At 41.6% G+C, this 19830-nt stretch overlaps 1 protein-coding gene across 5 annotated transcripts in view; it reads left to right on the top strand.

Moving 5' to 3' along the window:
- The window catches only part of ITPR3 (inositol 1,4,5-trisphosphate receptor type 3), a 161484-nt gene that overhangs the window by 138468 nt on the left and 3186 nt on the right, over positions 1 to 19830 (top strand). For 3 of the 5 annotated variants that reach the window (XM_042462366.1, XM_042462363.1, XM_042462365.1), the window contains 8 exons: positions 1045 to 1170; positions 1563 to 1735; positions 2064 to 2228; positions 2700 to 2892; positions 5274 to 5381; positions 5915 to 6039; positions 6365 to 6530; positions 7524 to 7684. In XM_042462366.1, the coding sequence (XP_042318300.1) occupies positions 1045 to 1170; positions 1563 to 1735; positions 2064 to 2228; positions 2700 to 2892; positions 5274 to 5381; positions 5915 to 6039; positions 6365 to 6530; positions 7524 to 7684 (1217 nt within the window). Of the gene's footprint in view, positions 1 to 1044; positions 1171 to 1562; positions 1736 to 2063; positions 2229 to 2699; positions 2893 to 5273; positions 5382 to 5914; positions 6040 to 6364; positions 6531 to 7523; positions 7685 to 19830 lie in introns of those variants that run through there. The other 2 variants (XM_042462364.1, XM_042462367.1) reach the window with 2 other exon arrangements.

Raw genomic sequence — 19830 nt, 5'->3', positions numbered from 1 at the left:
AGTCATTTCCATTCTCCTATCCTTACACTGGCCTAAATACTCAAAAGTCACCAGATCCCCATTTGATTTTGGAAACTAAGCAGGGTTAGCCTTAGTTAGTAATTGGATAGGAGACCACCAAGTTCTATGGGTTATATTTCAGAGGAAGGAACTGCCAGGTAAAATGCAAGGAACACTTCTCAGTATTCCTTGTCTAAGAAAACCCTATGAAATTTATGGGGTTGCCGTATGTCGGTGGGGAACCTAAAGGCACATGCTAGTGCTATCACCACAGACACAATTGTATTTCTTGGCATACAAATATGAGCTTTGTGGGTTCATAATGTTCACTTCACATTTGAGGACCCCAGAATTCTTGTTTGGTTAGGATTAAAATCACTGGGGACAACACCTCAGATCTAGTTTGAACATGCTTTCTTGGAGAAGGTGTGAATACAAATGCCAGTGTTGTTTCCTGAGAACGTTTGGGGAATTGCTTTCTAAATTATTTGTTCTGATTTGTGGGAATGAATAAGAAGAAGCACATCCCTAATCTCAGCTAAAGTAGATTAAGTAAATCAGTGCTAACTTCATAAATGTAAATTACATTTATTTAATATTTTCTGGCAGTTCTGATCATTCTTCCCTATCTAGCAGTAGCAGTGTAACATAATCAGTTTTTGTGGTTTTTGTGTTGACGTAGCTGGTTATATGTCCCTTTAAGAATTATGTGTTAGAGAACCGAATGTAGCATGGGTTTTCCATGGATGATGGAGGCAGGAAGGAGAAAAGGAGGGCATAACTCCAGCCCAGTTGTATGTGCTGTGGTACACTGAAGTTTGATGAAGCCAGAATAGATTGTGTCTCTTGGAAATAGTGTCCCAGTTTATGACAACCTATAGAATTTGCAACTAGGTTACAGAAACAAGAATATTGATCCTTGGCCCTGTGAATAATTGCACTGAGATTGCTAGATCTCAAGAGTGGGGGAAATATGTGTCTGTTCTACTTCTTAGAAACAGATGAGATTTTCTCAGCTTTCTCTCTCTCTCTTTCTTCCCATAGGCAATCCACTGATGTACTGGTTTTCTCGCAGAATGACACTCTGGGGAAGTATCTCCTTCAATCTGGCTGTCTTCATAAACATCATCATTGCTTTTTTCTATCCTTACGTTGAAGCATCCTCAATGGGTACGCACTCCATCACACTCACTTTGGCATTTGCTCAATCGTGGCTAGCCTTCAATGATTATTTTGCAGGGACACTCTTTCAAAGAAATTTGTATCTGGAGTGTTGTGAAGCATCAGTGAACTTTGCTAACTAGGCCTTTGCTGCCAATTTATTGGTATTTCTCCAGCTTTAATATGCTACCATTTGAAAATCACTAAACATTTATTTTTGGATGAACACTAAAAATGAAATTTCTCTGGAAATAACTCTTCTGCAGCATCAGCATGTCATTGGTAAACCAGTTTCTAGTAAAAAGTGACATTATATTCATATAGTTGCATTGATTTGAAAAATATGTCAGTGTTTTTATATGTTTAATAGATGTCAGTTAGTGTATCTTTCTGTCTTCCAGGATTATTGGATTCCCCGCTGATCCCTCTCCTTTCCTGGTTTTTAATCTGTTTCTCCATCATGGCTCTGTTTACCCGGCGCTATGGGGTCAGACCACTCCTAGTGGCACTGATCCTGCGATCCATCTATCACCTGGGTATTGGCCTCACTCTGAACATACTAGGAGCTCTTAACGTAAGCTACTTCATTAACCTGAAGCCACACTTACTATATCTTTGGTTGGGGTCTCTAATGTAGAATTTGCCCTTTCATACACAACAATAACAAAAAACAGCTCCACACTGGGCCTATTCCTAGATCTGATTTCTTTGTCTGTACAAGTCTATTGGCAATTTATATTATGACTAACACAGCTCTGTCTCTGAATTTATAGTAATATTAATGGAAAGCAAGTTACATACTACAAATTGTTATTGGCTATAAAATCAGTTACAAAAAGCACACACTCTTTCTGGAAAGTAATTCTTGCTCCCTACTCTTTCTGCTTTGTCATTGTCTACAGCTCACAAATAAGATTGTATTTGTGGTGAGCTTTGTTGGCAACCGTGGAACGTTCATCCGAGGATATAAGGCCATGATTATGGATGTGGAATTTCTTTATCACGTCGCCTATATCTTGACAAGTGTCCTGGGGCTCTTTGTCCATGAACTTTTCTACAGCATCTTGGTAAAGTAATCTCATTTGTACAGGATAAGTTTTGGTTTATTAATTAAAAGCAATAATATGCTTTTTCCTTGTTATTATTGGTCTGCTATTGCAATCATAATATGTTGCCTATCTGGTCCCCTTAGCTCTAATTCATTGTAATTATTAGTTTTTCTAACCTGACAAGTAAGAGTAGCATGATAAAGAGAAATAAATCCATGATGTAGAAAATTTCAAAAGCGGACCTCTGAAGCAAAATGCTGGGAATAGCCAGAGTTCAAATTACTTTTCCATTATTTTGTGGAAAGGAGAATCCATATTTATTTAGTTTATCCATCACTAAAGTGGGAGTGCTTATCCTTAGCAAATGAATTCTAATCAATTATTCTTCTCTTCTGGGATAAAACATAATTGAATTAAGGGTTGTCAGAAAATGTCTGTTCTCCTTTTACTGATTGTATAAAAGCAACTTTCTTTCTCTTTCTGTTTCAGCTGTTTGATTTGATCTACAGGGAAGAGACCTTATTTAATGTTATCAAAAGTGTGACACGGAATGGACGCTCAATACTGTTGACAGCTCTTCTGGCCCTTATCCTGGTCTACCTCTTCTCCATTGTAGGCTTCCTCTTTCTGAAAGATGACTTCATCATGGAAGTAGATCCACTGCCCAATATCAAATCTAAAGGTCTTTGTCCTCCTCTGTCAGATTTCAGTTTCATTCTTTGTATTTATTGCCTCTATTCTGAAATGCCAGTGAGCAGGAAAGAACACTGTCTAACAGATTTCCATAACCCATTTCAAATACTTTTTAGGCAGAATTACGTTTGAAATGCAGGCTGTTGTATGTGTGTTTATTTGAACATCCCACAGAACTCGATGAGGTGTATTTAACACCCCATCATAAATACTGTAATGCATTTAGGATGCTGCATTATATGGAGTTAGAGTATTGGACATCTAGCTTAGTATTTTCAATTCTGACTGGCAGATATTCAAGCAGGATTTTTATCCAGCTCTGTTTGGAGATCCTATTTGGAGAACTCCCTTATGGTTTCCTATCCAGCTACTATACAGGTTTGACACTCCTCAGCTTCTAAAATCAAATAAGAATGATTATGTTCTGTTTTGATACTGCAATGGTATAACATTTTATTCTATTGAAATCTTTAAGCTAATTTGTGAAATTCTATTGTTTTAATTTAAACCAGATTTTGGATTGGGCTAGATTCTAGAAGATCAGACTCATAGAAGGGATGTTCATTGAAAAAAAATGTAACAGTGAAAGAGAATCAAGTTGGGTTCATGCAACTATTCTAGTATTCTTGAGAAGCTGAATGTTTTCCTACTGCATTGCTTTAGCAATGGATTTTACTGTACTTTTGACCAAGAATTAAGAATTGGTCATTCACTTGTTCATGTTCTTAAGGTTGTCAGTTTGAAGGCCTTGGCTACACTTTAAGGAGATGCAACATGAGATGCTTCCTTTTTGACATTTAGTAAGCTTGCATCTTTTACTAGGGATCAGTTGCCTATGACAATAGTATTTTGATTGCATTTTAGATGAGTATGTGCATTGTATTTTATGAGTGACACACACACACACACACACATATCCATCCAGCTCTTTTCCCAGGACTGGGACTCAGAGCAGCTTCACAGCATTAAAACAACAAACAAACAAACAAACAAACAAAAAGTACAATTAAAAACATTTAAAAATAAATAAATAAATAAATGACATACATTAAAAAGAATGATTAAACTAGTCCAACATTCCAGCCAGTCCTTACAGTAATTCCTTAAATGCCTGTTTGAACAGGTAGGTCTTCACCTGCCGGAAAGCCATCAAGGAGGGAGCCATTCTTATCTCCCTGGCCAAGGAGTTCCAGAGTCTAGGGGCAGCCACCGAGAAGGCCCTCTCTCGTGTCCCCACCAACCGTGTTTGTGAAGGTGTTGGGATGGAGAGAAGGGCTTTTCCAGAGATTCTCAGAGTCCGGGCAGGTTCATACCAGGAGAAACGGTCTGCCAAATAGTGTGGACCTGAGCTGTGGAGGGCTTTGTAGGTTATAACCAGTACCTTGAACTGTGCCTGGAAACAAACTGGCAGCCAATGAAGCTGTTTCAACAGGGGAGTTGTATGGTCTCTGTAATCTGCCCCTGTTAACAGCTTGGCAGTGGCTTTTTATGAACAAATAGCAGCGTTTGGCAGCAAAAGTCTCTTACTTGCTGTTTCTTGTTGTTGTGTGCCTTCAAATTGACTCCATCTTATGATGGCTCTAAGGTGAACCTATCTTTTTGGGGGTTTTTATTCAAGATTTGTTCAGAGAGGATTTGCTTTGCCTTCCTCTGAGGCTGAGAGAGTGCAACATGCACAAGATCATGCACTGGGTTTCCATAGCCAAATGAGGATTGTAACCCCGGTCTTTAGAGTTGTAATCCAGTGCTCAAACCACTATACCACATTAGCTCTCTACTTGCTGTATACGTATCTACTTGCTGAATATTTTTCAAGCTAATGATCCAAACTGTAGCCAAGTTCCAATGTGTAATTTTGCGTTCAGTAGTGTGCTTCCTTATCCAGTGCCAATGGAATCAGGGCTTTCTTCCCCATCTGCTGCATGACTCCGTGGTACCAAAATCTTGCTCCAGAGGGTTTCGCAGCTCGCTTGAGTGGATTTTAGGGTTCAAGGAGCTCACAGGGAGGTAGCCATTTCTGGCAGAAGTAGCAGAATACAGTAGCAGTTCACCATTGGATCCTGGCTTATTTACTGATATCACAAACAAGTATTTTGTGTTTGGAACTGTGCTCCCAAATGCAAGTTATAATATAATATAAAAGGACATTCTAAGGCACTTTTGTTCAAGTAGGACCAAATGGATCTCATTCTTGATTGCCATCAGAGGAGTAGCATAGATAGTAGTGAATGACATTGGATAGAAAGCCACTTAAAATAACAAGTTAAAGATAAGTTACTTGGATAACTTTTTGGCATGGCTTCAGTCACATGAACTCAGTTTCTTGGGCGTGGTGTTAGGCACTAATTCTTTTTTCTTTTGTCCTTCTAGCTACTAACCCCTTGGGGATGAAAGCAAATATGGACACTTTTGTGGAGTCATGCAGTAGTGACAAAATTAGCTGCACTTCTCATGTAACTGTGCCTGATGTGAAGGAAGGTATGAGGGATTGAAATACCTTGATATAATAAAGATAATAAGGGGAGTGAGCAGCAAGTTTGTGTATTTTACCTAGAACTTTGATGGTACACCTAAAATAAAATTAGTCTGTGTCTCAAGTGAGGGGAAAAAAGCAGTAAGGTGTTCTAATGTCCTAGTTACAATTGTTTTGTTGGCAGTGTTCACCCCAGCAGTTTAATGGTATGAAAATATAAGTTCTTCTGTACTGGATAGGTTCTTCTGGACTATATTATTACTTACTCACTTAAGTAAGTACAGTAATAGCATAGCACAGGAAGGAATTGTAGAAAACTTGGGGGACCAAACAAAGCTGTTGTACCTGTTGTATTTTGGAAGTTAGTCCAATATTTTACTTCATATATTTAAAAAGAACAAGAAAAGCCAAATATTCTCTATGTAGTAGTTTCTCAGCTATTAAAAATATAAAGAATCCAGACCTGTAATGGTTATGCAGAAATGGCTGGTGTGCTCCCCTGTCATCCCAGCTGAATGTACTTTTGCTTGTGTTGCAGAAGAGGAGGAAGATAATACAGAGCGTGCCTGTGACACACTCCTCATGTGCATAGTCACAGTCCTGAACCATGGTCTCAGAAATGGAGGTGGTGTGGGTGATATCCTCAGGAAACCATCAAAAGATGTGAGTTCATTTGGGGGCAATCTAAATAAGGCACATCAGAGTAAATGGTAATCCAGTGCAAAATGCTTCTGTCCTACTGGAATCAGTGGGCATTCCAGGCTGCTCTGCTGTGCTCTGAGACAGATTTATCATATTGCAAGTTGCCTTTCTCACAGGTCTGTCACAAACTTACACTTTATTCCTTTTTAAACTCAAATGATTTATTTTCCACAGAACAGTCTTGTGACAATTTCTGAGGGGAAATATTTGACATTTTCCAGCAAAAAAACAAACAAACTGTGCTTAAGGTTAATACTGTACCCATCTTTGCTTTTGTATCCTAAAGGAGTCCCTCTTTCCTGCTCGAGTGATCTATGACCTCCTGTTCTTCTTCATTGTCATAATCATAGTCCTCAACCTCATATTTGGTGTCATCATTGACACCTTTGCAGATCTAAGGAGTGAGAAACAGAAAAAAGAAGAGATCCTAAAAACAACCTGTTTTATATGTGGTGAGTTTGTATCCAGAAAGCTTTCCCATCAAACCCAGCAAACATTTCCTAGATCATTCAGGCAAGCCAGAAACAGAGGTGATAGGGTTGCTGTACAGCCACCCTCTTCACTGAGACCAAATGAAATAACCAAGATAAAGACTGTGGCCACTTGGTGGGAAAAGGTTTGGTCTATAAGCACTCTCAAATGCAAAAGCATTTGCCTACAGTACAAAAATGGCTGCCAACCTGTTTATGAATTATGATGGTGTATGTGTGACTCACACACTTGTAATTGTCTTCCAACCATGCAATGAACAAAAGCCCACCTCTGCCTTTTAAACATTGCAGCCCCCCCCCCCCACAGCTAGTTCTGTATTACCAGAGAGCAGAGGGATGAGTGGGAACATGTCCAAGCAATCAATGACCATTATGTTTTGGATCCAGAAATCTGCCTTTGGAAAATGGAAGGGCTCTGACTGCAGCTGTGTTGGACCCTCCCCCCCATCAAGAGCTCAACCCTGTTCAGCAGGGTCTTCCAGTCCTCTGTGTAGTTCTTTAGAGGGCTGGATGGGCTATTGTGGGAAAGAAGCATTTTCAGGGGCTGGGAGGTGTGGCCTTTGTGCCACAAAATCTGGATCCAACACATAGTATTCAGATTACTATGGGCTTCAACAGGAGGTCAGGTTGTTGTGTGCCTTCAAGTCATTTTTGACTTATGGAAAACCCTGAGGCAAACCTATCATGGGGAGGTTTCTTGAGATTTGTTCAGAGAGGGTTTGGCTTTGCCTTCCTCTGAGGTTGAGAGAGTGTAACTTGCCCGAAGTCACCCAATGTGTTTCCATAATAAAGCGGGGATTCCAACCTTGGTCTCTAACATTGTAGTGCAACACTCGAACCACTGCACCATGTTGGCTCTTGGAGATCACGTGCAATAGAGAAATACGTTGGCAAAACCAATCCCTCTGAACAGGAGTTATGGAGGGTCACCACATTCCTCTTCTGTCTCTTCAGGGCTTGAAAGGGATAAGTTTGACAACAAGACCGTATCCTTTGAAGAGCACATTAAATTTGAGCACAATATGTGGAATTACCTATATTTCATAGTTCTGGTGCGAGTGAAGAATAAGACTGACTACACAGGGCCTGAAAGTTATGTAGCACAAATGATAAAGGTATGTACAACTGAATATTCACCTTTGTATGGTACACCAAGCCAGTTTAATGTTTTTTTAAAAAATAATCCAACAAGTAGACTTTGAGCTTTAGCTTTTTTTATTAGTTCATCTCCATCAGTGAGAATACTATGTTAATGCTCCCACTTGTTCTCCCAGAGTTTATGCAAATTAGCTTTTACAATAACTGTGCCTGACAGTTGGTGAAGTAACTTTATTCTCCTAGTTTTTGTTATGCATACCCACTAGCAAGACCTCTGAGGAGCCCTAGCTCCAGCATGAACTTTACTTGATGCCATACCAGCAATGGACTAAATTTTCTTTCTTCCTCACGGGTTGCCATAATTGTCCACTATTACCAGGGACAAAATGTGGAACAAATTCAAGACCAAACCATAGGACAACTGCAGGACAAAACTCAGCCCAAAATGTAGGACATTTAAGAAAAAGGGAGAACCAAACATGGGTCAGGGGTAGATGCAGGACAGGAAAGGTGCCTGCCATAGTGAACTGTTCAGCAAAATGAATGCTTCACTAGACCTTACTCACTGCTTTTTATGTGATAAGGACAGGCTTACATAGTTAGCTTTCACCACATGGAAGGTGCATCAAAAATGCAATCCTGTTCATTTTAAAAGCACAGAATCGGCTTGTAAATCATTTGCAAATGTTTGTATAAAACCAGCCAAATTAGCTGCAGAATCTGGAATATTCAGAAGCATAAGTCTGGTTTAAATATCAGAGGCTGGAGGACATGTTCACTGATCAGCTGCTAGCACCCTTGGATGAAACTGATTTAGTGGATCCACTTCAGGCCAGTTTCAGTACTAGTTTTGGAACCGAAACTGCTTTAGTTACTCTGAAGCCACCTTTCACTGGATGGGAAAGTGCAACCCTGACGGTCCTCTTGGACCTCTGAGAAGCACTTGATACTATTTACCATGGGTATCTTGGATATGCTTGGTTGGGGGTGGACTGCATTCAGTGCTTATGTTATTTGGACAGTTGATTCCAGGTAATGCTGGATTACTGCTCTGCTACATGGTAGTCTGCTGTAAGAATCTATGTGATGTTATGGACTTGGGGGCAGGATGTTATTTCATTTATTAGATAAAGTATGACACTACGTGTAGTATATGTAATAAGATAAGGATCTGTTGGAAGAGGGGTGAGAGAATGGAATATTAGGAGTGAGTGGTGATTAGTGGAATGTCTGAGATTTTCAAACAACTGGTGTAGGAGAATTGGTCAGGAGTGAGAGTTAGGTCTGTCAAGATTACAATTAGGAGACTAGAAGTATTAGTATCAGGGCTAGAGTTAGTTAGGATGTGAGTGAGTGACCGGTGTGTGCTAAGAGTTAATGTCAATCAGGATTTATATTTATTAAATAGGTAATCCGTAAATTTACTGATGAGTAAATTATTCTTGTTGTTTTTATTCCTGCTCCCCCCCCCCCATATATTGGGACACAAAGCAGCCTATACATCTTTTAAAAACATACTATTAAAAACATTCATAAGTGATCATTAAAACAGAACTAAACTAGTACAGTAAGTACAGTATTTTTTTTTAAAAATATTATACACTTGAACCTCTGAGAATTATACTGGAGAGTTTCAATTCAGATATGTTGCCTGTGGTGGCAGAGGTGTTGTATCCATTGGGGAAATAAGATGAATAAAATAGCACACAAGAACTATGTGGAGATTTATGTCCCCCCCCCTCCCCAGTTGGTTGCCACAGTGGGACAGGAGGGAGCCCACATATTGGTAGCAGAAGTGGGATAAGTTGAATCTCTCACATTTGGTGGCAGTGGAAGGATTAATGGAAAGCCTCACAGCTGGTGGAAGCAGTGAGGTTTAGAGGAAATATGGTAGAGTTGATGCCAGTGGAAGGATTAGTGGGAAACATGCATTTGGGGATAGCGGTGAAAATAATGGAAAACTCCAGCCCAGAGAGCTCTGTTTCATCCCTTGTGCTTTTCAACATCAATATGAAATTGTTGGTAGTGACATCCAGGGATGTCTCACCAAGATAGATGACACCTAATTCTCACTAAGCTTTTCATTTAATATATGTGAGGCAGTTGGTGTTTTGAACTAGTCCTTGTGTAAGGTAATGTACTGGGTGAGATGGTACATTAGCAACAGACTGATCCATAGAATCATAGAATCATAGAGTTGGAAGAGACCACTAGGGCCATCCAGTCCCTGACATGCGGAATACAAAGCAAAGCATCCCTGACAGATGGCCATCCAGCCTCTGTTTAAAGACCTCCAAGGAAGGAGACTCTATCACCCTCCGAGGGAGTGCATTCCATTGTCGAACAGCCTTACTGTCAGGAAGTTCCTCCTAATGTTCAGGTGGAATCTCTTTTCTGTAGCTTGCATCCATTGTCCGGGTCCTGTTCTCTGGAGCAGCAGAAAACAAGCTGCCTCTTCCCAATAGGACATCCCTTCAAATATTAAACAGGGCGATCATATCACCTCTTAACCTTCTTTTCTCCAGGCTAAACATCCCCAGCTCCCTAGTCGTTCCTCATAGGGCATGGTTTCCAGACCTTCACCATTTTTGTCGCCCTCCCTTTGGACACGCTCCAGTTTCTCAATGTCCTTTCTGGATTGTGGCGCCCAGAACTGGACACAATATTCTAGGTGGGGCCTGACCAGAGCAGAATACAGTGGCACTATTACTTCTCTTTGATCTAGACACTATACTTCTATTGATGCAGCCAAAATAGCATTGGCCTTTTAGCTGCCGCATCACACTGTTCACTCATGTTCAACTTGTGGTCTACTTGGACTCCTAGACCCTTCACACGTAGTTTCATTCAGCCAGGTGTCACCCATCCTATATCTGTGCATTTTTTTTTCCGCCCAAGGCAATACCTTACATTTCTCCCGTGTTGAATTTCATTTGTTAGCTTTGGCCCAGCTTTCTAGTCTATTCAGGTCATTTGAATCTTCATCCTGTCCTCTGGGGTATTAGCTATTCTCCCTAATTTGGTATCATCTGCAAATTTGATAAGTAGCTCCCAATTCTCATCCAGGTCATTGAAAAGATGTTGAATAGCACTGGGCCCAGGACAGAGCCCTGTGGGATCCCACTGGTCACTTTTCTCCAGGATGAAAAGGAGCCATTGTTGAGCACCCTTTGGGTTCGGCCGGTCAACCATTACAGATCCATGTAACAGTTCCTTTGTCTAGCCCAATTTTACAAGCTTGTTTGCAAGAATGTCATGGGGACCTTGTCAAAGGCCTTACTGAAATCAAGATAACTATATCCACAGCATTCCCTTCATCTACCAACCTGGTAATTTTATCAAGAAAGAGATTTAGGTTGTCTGGCTGACTTGTTTTTCTGAAACCCATGTTGACTTTTTTGTGATTATGGCTCTCTGTTTAATGATCTGCTCCAGATCTTTCCTAGTACTGATGTCAGACTAACTGAACGATATTGTTGGGATCCTCTTTTTTTCCCTTTTTGAAGATGGGGACACGTTTTGCCCTCCTCCAGCTGCTGGGATCTCTCCGTTTCCAGGAGTTTTCAAAGATTATTGCCATGGCTCCGATATTACATTTGCCAGTTCTTTTAATACCCTTGGATGGAGTTCATCTGGTCCCGGAGACTTAAATTCATTTGATTAATAAGGTGTTCCTCTACTATCTCTTTACTATTCGGTCTGAAATCCCCATCTCTGCCTCTGCTCCATTATCCTCAGGTTGAGCACCCTTTCTCTTCTGAGAAGACTGAGGCAAAGAGGTGTTGAGTAATTCTGCCTTTCTCTGTCTTCTGTTAGCATTTTGCCAGCTTCTCCACGCAGTGGCCCTACCGTTTCCTTCTTCTTCCTTTTGCTGCGGACAGTATCCAAAAAAGCCCTTTTTATTGTTCTTAACCTCTCTAGCAAGCCTGAGTTCATTCTGCGCTTTTGCTTTTCTGACTTACCCCTACACATCCTGCTGATTTCTTTGAATTCCTTTTTGTGATTTTCCCCCTTTTTCCATTTCTTATACATGTTTCCGTTTCAAACTTAGCTCGGTTTGAAAGTTCCTTAGTCATCCATCCTGGTTTCTTAAGACACCTCCCTTTTTCTTTCTCACTGGAACTGGTTTTGAAATTGTGCCTTCAGTATCCTCCCTTTTGAGAAAGTCCCATCCGTCCTGAACGCTTTATCTTTTAGTATTTCTGACCATGGAATCGCTCTCATACTGCCTCTAAGTTTACTATCGTTTCTAATCCCGGATGCGTGGTCTGACTATGCCTGGTTCTCTTTCCACACTGTATTTCCACACACAACTTCCAGATTGCAACATGGTTTACGTCCACTACTTCATTGATCCCTCTCACCCACTTGCCTCTACTCCCTTACCCAAGAGCACTTCCTTGTTGGTTAGGTCAGATCTAAATAGCTGACCCCCTTGTTGCCTCTTTCCCTTTTGGACCATGAAATTGTCTTCCAGGCAAGTGGGATATTTGTTAGGCCTTGAGGATTTTGCTGAGTTTTGACTTCCACAAATATCAGGATAGTTTGAGTCGCCCATCACTACTACATCTCTCTTTTCTGACTGTGTGGTCATCTGTTTCTAGAAAGATATCATCCATTCCTCAGTCTGACTTGGGGGTCTGTAGTGACTCCCACCTAACCTCCTTTTGTTTTCCCTCCCCTTTGATTCTTATCCAGATGCCTCTCCCCTGGCTTCCATGATGGGTCCTGGGTCTCTTCACTGGTGTAAATATCTCTGACCATAAGTGCTATTCCTCCTCCCTTCTTGTTGGCCTATTTTTCTTAAAAAGCTTATACCCTCCTATTCCACATTCAATCATGAGACTCATCCCACCAGGTTTCAGTGATGCTTTATATCATATTTGCTTTGGTGTACATAGGAGTTCAAGTTCAATCTGCTTATTTCCCTGCTCTTGCATTAGTGTAGAGAGCAATCGCAGACCATGGTTCCCTTTACTTGCTGCCTGTGCAAGTTTTTTTGCCTCCCACTGTTGGGTCCTTGCACGTTTTTTCTTGTTTCCTCTATGTCAGTTTGACTATTTTCGCCATCCTCTTCGCTTCCTTAATATTGTCTCCCTTCCCCTCGGAACTCAAGTTTAAGCCCTCCTGATCAAGTCCTGGAGACTGTTGGCAAAAACATTTCTTTCCAACTGGCGTGAGATGCAACCGTCTGTTGCAAGAAGTCCCTCCTCATGGAACCGCAGCCCATGATCGAAGAATCCAAATCCTTCTCGGCGGCACCATCTGCGAAGCCAGTTGTTCACATACCGCTATTTTCCTCTCCCTTCCCTGTACCATGCCCTTCAACTGGCAGAAGAGACGAGATGACAACCTGTACATCCTTCCTTTCAGCTTCCTACCAAGCGCCTTCGTAATCCCTTTTGATGTTCTGAAGGCTGGTCTTTGCAGTATCATTAGGTTCCCACTGGACCAAAAGGAAGGGTATTTGTCAGTAGGCTTGACCGTCTTGTCAGCCTCTCTGTCACACATCCGGATCTTTGCACCTGGAAGACAACACCCATCTGAGACATCTTGTCAGGCCTACATATCACTGCTTCTGTACCCCTCAGCAAGGAATCCCCCACTACCACACATGCCTCCTCCGAGGCTAGCGCGACTGTTCCCGCGGTGGGACTCTCAGGCTCCCCTGCTCTGTCCCGGAAGTGTGTCCATGCTGCTCTTCTTCCATCTCTTGATAAGGGAAAGAGCTTCGAATCGATTCCCTAGCGGCAAGCTCCCAACAATCCTTCTTGGCTTACTTCTCGTTGTGACATTCTCCAGCTGTCTGCCTCCTGTGTATGGCAAGTGACTCTTCCACTCTAGCATCTTCCTCGGCATGGTACTCATCCGATGGTTAGTTTCATTGGTGTCCAGGAAATCCCTTGTTCCCTAATAGGCTGAAGTGTAGCTACCTTGACTCAGCTGCTGCACTTTCTCCTCCAAGAGTGCTACCAAACTTGCACTTGGTGCATGTGAAGTTCTCGACTTTCGGTAGAGCAAGAAGAGAACATCCCACAAGAGTTTGCAGGTGACTACAGCAGATCCCTGGTTGTGCATACGGCAAAGTCCCTTTAGTAATGACTATACTGAACAGTCAATCACTGGGAATACTACTTTAAAGGAATGTCCTGGCTGCTATCTGATACTTAAGGCAAGGTTATATTTCAGTATATGATTCTAACCTGATGCCACTTGAGTAGAGTTGTTGAGTTAAGAAAACTAAAACTAAACAGAAGCTCCGCCCCTTCAGCACGAGCAAACGGTCTCAACACACGGTCTCAAATGGCTGCAACAGCTCCTCGCCTTCTCCTCTCTCTGGCCGACGGCTCTGGAAGGCTGTGAAGTTGTATATAAGCTAGTCTGCTAGCTCCGCCCACTTGTGACTACAGATGTGACTCACAGAAGCTCCACCCCTTCAGCCGAGCACACGGTCTCATCAGCACACGGTCCCAAATTGCTGCCAAGCAGCTCCTCTCCTTCTCCGCGTCTCTGGCCGGACTGCTGCTGGAAGGCTCTGGAAGTTGGTATATAAAGCTAGTCTGCTAGCTCTGGCCCCCTTTGACTCACAGATTGTGACTCACAGAAGCTCCAACCCTTCAGCAATGAGCACATGGGTCTCAGCACAAGGTCTCAAAATGGCTGCCAAGCAGCTCCTCTCCTTCTCCTCTCTCTGGCCGGACTGCTCTGAAAGGCTCTGTAAGTTTGGTATATAAGCTATCTGCTAGCTCCGCCCCCTGTGACTCACAGATGTGACTCACAGAGCTCCACCCCTTCAGCATGAGCACAGGGTCTCAAAATGCTGCCAAGCAGCTCCTCTCCTTCTCCTCTCTCTGGCCGGACTGCTCTGGAAGGCTCTGGAAGTTGGTAATAAAGTTAGTCTGCATTCTCCGCCCCTTTGTGACTCACGATGTGACTCACAGAAGCTCCACCCCTTCAGCACGAGCACACGGTCCCCAAACACACGGTCTCAAATGGCTGCCAGCAGCTCCTCTCCTTCTCCTCCTCTGGCTGGACTGCTCCTGGAAGGCTCTGGAAGTTGGTATATAAGCTAGTCTGCTAGCTCCGCCCCCCTTGTCCAGGTTAGGAAGAGAAACGTTGTCTAAGCAGATAGTCTTGCAACAGTTCCTCGTGCTCTGGTAATCTTTATTGCAATGAATTATACAGAAGGCGTGTTTGAAAGGTTAAAAATTTCAGTTACTTCAAAATAGGATTGTGGTATAGTTAATGGGGACTTTTTCAATAATAAAAATAGGTGTCAGTATTGTGTCGTCCAGACCGAATTATACATGTTGATTTTAACTTTTAAAATCCTACATGTTTTTAAAACTAGATTGATTGGAGGCATTTTGTCTGTTACCACTCCACTAAAGGAGGCAACTTGTATTTGGTCTTTTCAACAGTGATGGCACCTTGTCCATAGAAATTCCATCTCCAAAGAGGGTCACCTGGCTTTAACTTCCTGGTGTTAGGTTTCTTCTTCTTCCAATAGCCAGTGCGTTTTATTGTTTTGCCATTTTTTTCCTGTTGCTTTAATTATCTTGTATTTTGTTTTGTTATTGTAGAATGGCTACAGAACGCCCATATTATGATGTTTAAGCATGTAATAAATAAATAGTATTCTGACTATTACAGTTGCGCTTTAAAATTATTTCCCCAATTACCACTTCAGAATAAGAACTTGGACGGTTTCCACGTATCGAGCCATGTCGTTAGTCCAGTAATGAAGGTGGAAGGGGAGCAAAATGAGATCCGTGTCTACAGGATAAATTAAATTCTACCATGAAGTTAGTATCCCATCGCACTCCACAGCTGAATGAAACTAAAGGAGCAGGTAAGACAAAACCAGTAAAAGGGGATGCTTGGGGCTGGACCAAGAAAAGCAAAGCACGTTTAGGCCTTTTTCAAATGTCACATATTAGCCCACTTTTGCTATCTAAAACACTTGTTTTTAAGCACCAACTCCCTGCTGGACCGATAGAGGGCGTGCCCACATTTTTTGTCACCATCCCAATTTTGGAGGCTCTAAATTTGGAAGTATCCTTGTCCTCTGGAACAATTTTAAGCACGGGACCCCCCCCCCCCCAAACTGGAAGGTACTTCAGCATTTCCATTTTGAGAAACATTTCCCCCAGCCTAAGAGGGGGCCTTGAATATACCATTGTCACACAATACAGAGCATGACAGTGGCAGCTCTAGTGAGTATTTTGCATGGTTTCAGAGGGTGGTGGTAACAGCACCTTTTTGACTTTCCCTTTTAAAATTTCAGATGACAGAGCAAAGAAAGCGAAGGCAGAGGATGGGTTTTTGTGGATGTCCAGAACACACTGAACCACTGAGAACAAGCAAAATCAACTTCTCCAAGCTAAAACTGTAAAATACATATGCACTTCCTGAGGATACGTGGTACTAGGTTCCTGCAACAACCTCATCTTCAGGAAAGCTGGATCAATGACATGGTCCATACTGTGGAATCTCAGCACCACCTTCTGTTTATCATCTAGTAAAGTTGATTGCAGATGGTTTATTCACAAAGACTTGAAGTCAATTAGTGGGATTGCATTAATGTGGATTGTATAGTTTACCACATATTTGGGAACTTTGTTGCTCTTTAAGATACCCATGTTTCTACGAAGAGAGTTGTCTCTCCATGCACTACATTTTGATGGCTATCAAGCCAGGTGCATAGTATTGGCACGATGACTAGCAAGTAGTAGTTTGCGCATATTTAACTTATTCCAGAGGGTCCATGGAATGTTCAACATACATGGATCTAACTCTACAGCTTATCATCTCAAAGTCCCTCTGGAGTCAGTGGATTTTTTCTTTTAGTCTTTGAATCTTGTCTCATCCAGTAGGAACTGAATGATCTGTTAGTAAGTTTCAAATGATAGTTGGATGGCACATTATATTGTTGGGGGGGAATGAAAGAACTTTTTTTTCCACAGAGACTTTGTAGGAACACCAGGGAACAACTCAGGCTGATAGCAATTTTTAGCAACGTTCCTGGGATTTCCATTTGGCAATTAGAATGTTCTTTGTCCCTCAAACTCATGTCATTCACCCAATACCCAAATTATCATTTGATTGTTGGTTATTAATTTGGCTAAGGAAATAAAAAAGACCATAGTGACCCCATTAGTGAAGATTACATATTCATTCTTACTGTGAAAAGGCAATCTATGTTATTCTCCTGATAAGAGGCAAGAGAGTATACTTAAGGTTAATTCTGCTTCTAGGGGAACAAGTGGTATAGCTGAAGTATATCAGCTTTTTGAGGCAAGGTATTGAGTATGCTTTCATTACTACCAGTAATCACTGGAATGGATGCTGGAAGCACCTAGACAGTTAGAGATTCAATTGGGCAGGGAGAAAGAAAGAGACGATTTCCAATCTTACAGTTGTATAATATGTCCCTTGCTATGATATGAATTCCAGCCTCTTCCTCCCTCAGCCCTTAGACAGCTATACAGTTAAAAAGTCATTTTTAGTTTTGTTTCAAGTTACACCACCACCACCTGTAGATAAAACAAGGCACCATCTGATGAGGCAGGGAGATTGCTTGATAAAAGCCTGGTCTAGAGTAATAGTTCTTTTGGGGACAAGAGGTGGTTCCATATATCCAGACACCGGTTTTCCTTCTAAGCAAAGCAAGAATGTACATCAAGTGTACAGAATAATGTGGCAGATTTAAGAGAAAGTTTGGGGGGGGGGACCTAATCAATAGACCAGCTTTGCTATCTCTCGTGTTCGGGTATGTTTTTGTGAACATTTATAAAAATTTAAATGGAAATTTATATAAGTTTTAACACCCAAATCAAATAAATAAAAGAGGGAGGGTGAAGAATTTCTTCTTGCTATGCTGGTAGAACTGCAAACTTCTCAGGTAGACTGAATAGCATTCTCAGACCTATTGAAATAGTCATAGAATTTTTTAGAAGTTGGAAGTGAGCATCCATTTTATTCCACTCAGTGAAGAAGATAAAATGCAACCTAGCATCCCTGACAAGGAGGTGTTCTAGCTTCGCTTAATAACCTACAGCAAAGAGGCCAAACGGTGCAAAGGAGCATGAACCATCCTACCCAAGAACTCTAAGACAAAGATCTGAAGGAGATTTTTTTGTGTTGTTGGAGAGTACAGAGAAGAAAGCACGGTCCTGACATTTACTGGGAGATTGGGAATCTGGCCCCATAGTTTGTGCTCTCCTGAAGACATATAAACAGAAAAGATATTCTGGGCAACTGTATGCTATTGCTGATTTTCTCATGCAGAAGCCTGAGACTCTGCAAACATTAAAAACCAGTGCTGCGCAGGCTACTCATTTTTGCACATATTACTCAGTACACTTGCAGATGTACCAGCTTGTGAAATCGGAGGCTTTCACAGCCGGCAGTCCATAGTTTTTTGTGGTTTTTCAGGCTAAAAGATCATGGTTCCAGAATAGTGTTTTCTTGACGTTTCTCCAGCGCTGTGCTGGCACTTCAAAAAAGAAGATGCCAGCCACAGCTGCTGGCGAAACATCAAGAAAAAACTATTCTTAGAACATGGCTTCATAGCCCAAAAAAATCCACAAAAACTAAGTACCAGCCGTCTGACAGAAATATACAAGGACATTAACAGGAACATGGGCTTGACACAACATAGTAATTGTTTGAGGATATCATTTCTGAATTCTAAAAAGTACTCTGAAAATACAACTCCTCTTATGGTCCAGCACGTCAGCTGCAATGACATCTTACAGTAGTCTTTCCAATACACAAAAATGTAAACAATTCACAGAATGGCAACCATAGTCACCACATACTGGCAAATAATTATTAAAGATAAACTTGTTCATCACATAAACAAATGTTAAAAATAGCCCTGGCTTATCCCTTTTGCACGTAGTTCTCACCAAGTCCACAATCAGTGTAATCCAAACATTGTCCCCATGATAACAGTTCGTAGATGAGATAAAATTGACTGATCTTGGATGAAATCTGAGATGTTACACAAATCTGTTTCAGAAATGCTGGTATTTTATCCTGTCAAAATATAGTTTAAGAACTCTGGACAGTAGATATTATCATTTGGAATCTTCTTCAGGAGGCTTGGCAGAGAATTTTTCACGTATCTTTGTCCATTTTCCTTTTTCTTTGCTTTCTTCCATTTGCTTCAGCTAGCTTCGCAACCATGGAGGGATGGACAGAGAAAGATAGTGTGTTTATCAAAGCACTGTTATTGTGCCTGTTTCCCTCAAGAGGCCTGCTTTACACTATGCAATTTTGCCTCCATGTATACATGTATAGCCGGCCATGATCTTTGTTCACGTGCCTGTCCGATTCCATGGCCTGGGGAAAAAACCCCATGTAATATTTGCACAAACTCAATTTTAAGGTGTACGTAAAAACCACAGGGTGTGTTGTCTGTGTGATGCAAACCTTAATGTTCAGTACCAAATCAGTTTCTGCTTCTCTGTGCCCTGGGTACACGTGCCTTTCTTACTCAGACATGTTCATGCGTGGAGCCCAGAAGAAATGGGCATTCTTCCAATACTGCACTGAACAGAGCCTACTATTTAGCTATGAGTCCTTTTGTCTGTGTTTACATTTTTTTTTCCATAAAGGCTCTTTGTTTGTTTTTATTTTACTGACAGTACCTTTCCTCTGCCTTTCTTTTAGACTTGGGTTTCAGGTGCTTACATGATTTTAGAGTCCCGCCAACACCATTATTTACACAAGTTAACAGAATAAGACAACCTCACTAGAGCCCGAATAGCACAGTGGTTTGAGTGTTTGATCAACTCTGGAGACCAGGGTTCGATTCCCGCTTGGACATGAAACCTACCGGTGGGCAAGTTTACATGCTCTCAGCCCGTGGAAAGGCAATGCAAACCTCCTCTAAAGACAACTCTTGTTAAGAAAAACCCATGAGTTTCACCCTGGTCTCCATATGTCAGAAATGAAGGCACACAGTGCATGCACGCACACACATTATTTAAACATGATTAAAGCAACTAAAACACATTGTTATTAAAAACACCTGTTTCATAAAACATGAATACTCACATCACCCCTTCCCCTCCAATAAACATCTACACCTGCTGGTGAGAGAAAGCGGAAGGGCCAATTGACCTCCAGTGGAAGGATTCTCGAGCTTGGGAAC

Source organism: Sceloporus undulatus, chromosome 4, assembly GCF_019175285.1.
Source record: "Sceloporus undulatus isolate JIND9_A2432 ecotype Alabama chromosome 4, SceUnd_v1.1, whole genome shotgun sequence".
NCBI lineage: Eukaryota > Metazoa > Chordata > Lepidosauria > Squamata > Phrynosomatidae > Sceloporus > Sceloporus undulatus.
Note: the sequence above shows the minus strand (reverse complement) of the source record. Positions and strands in the feature narration are given on the sequence as shown.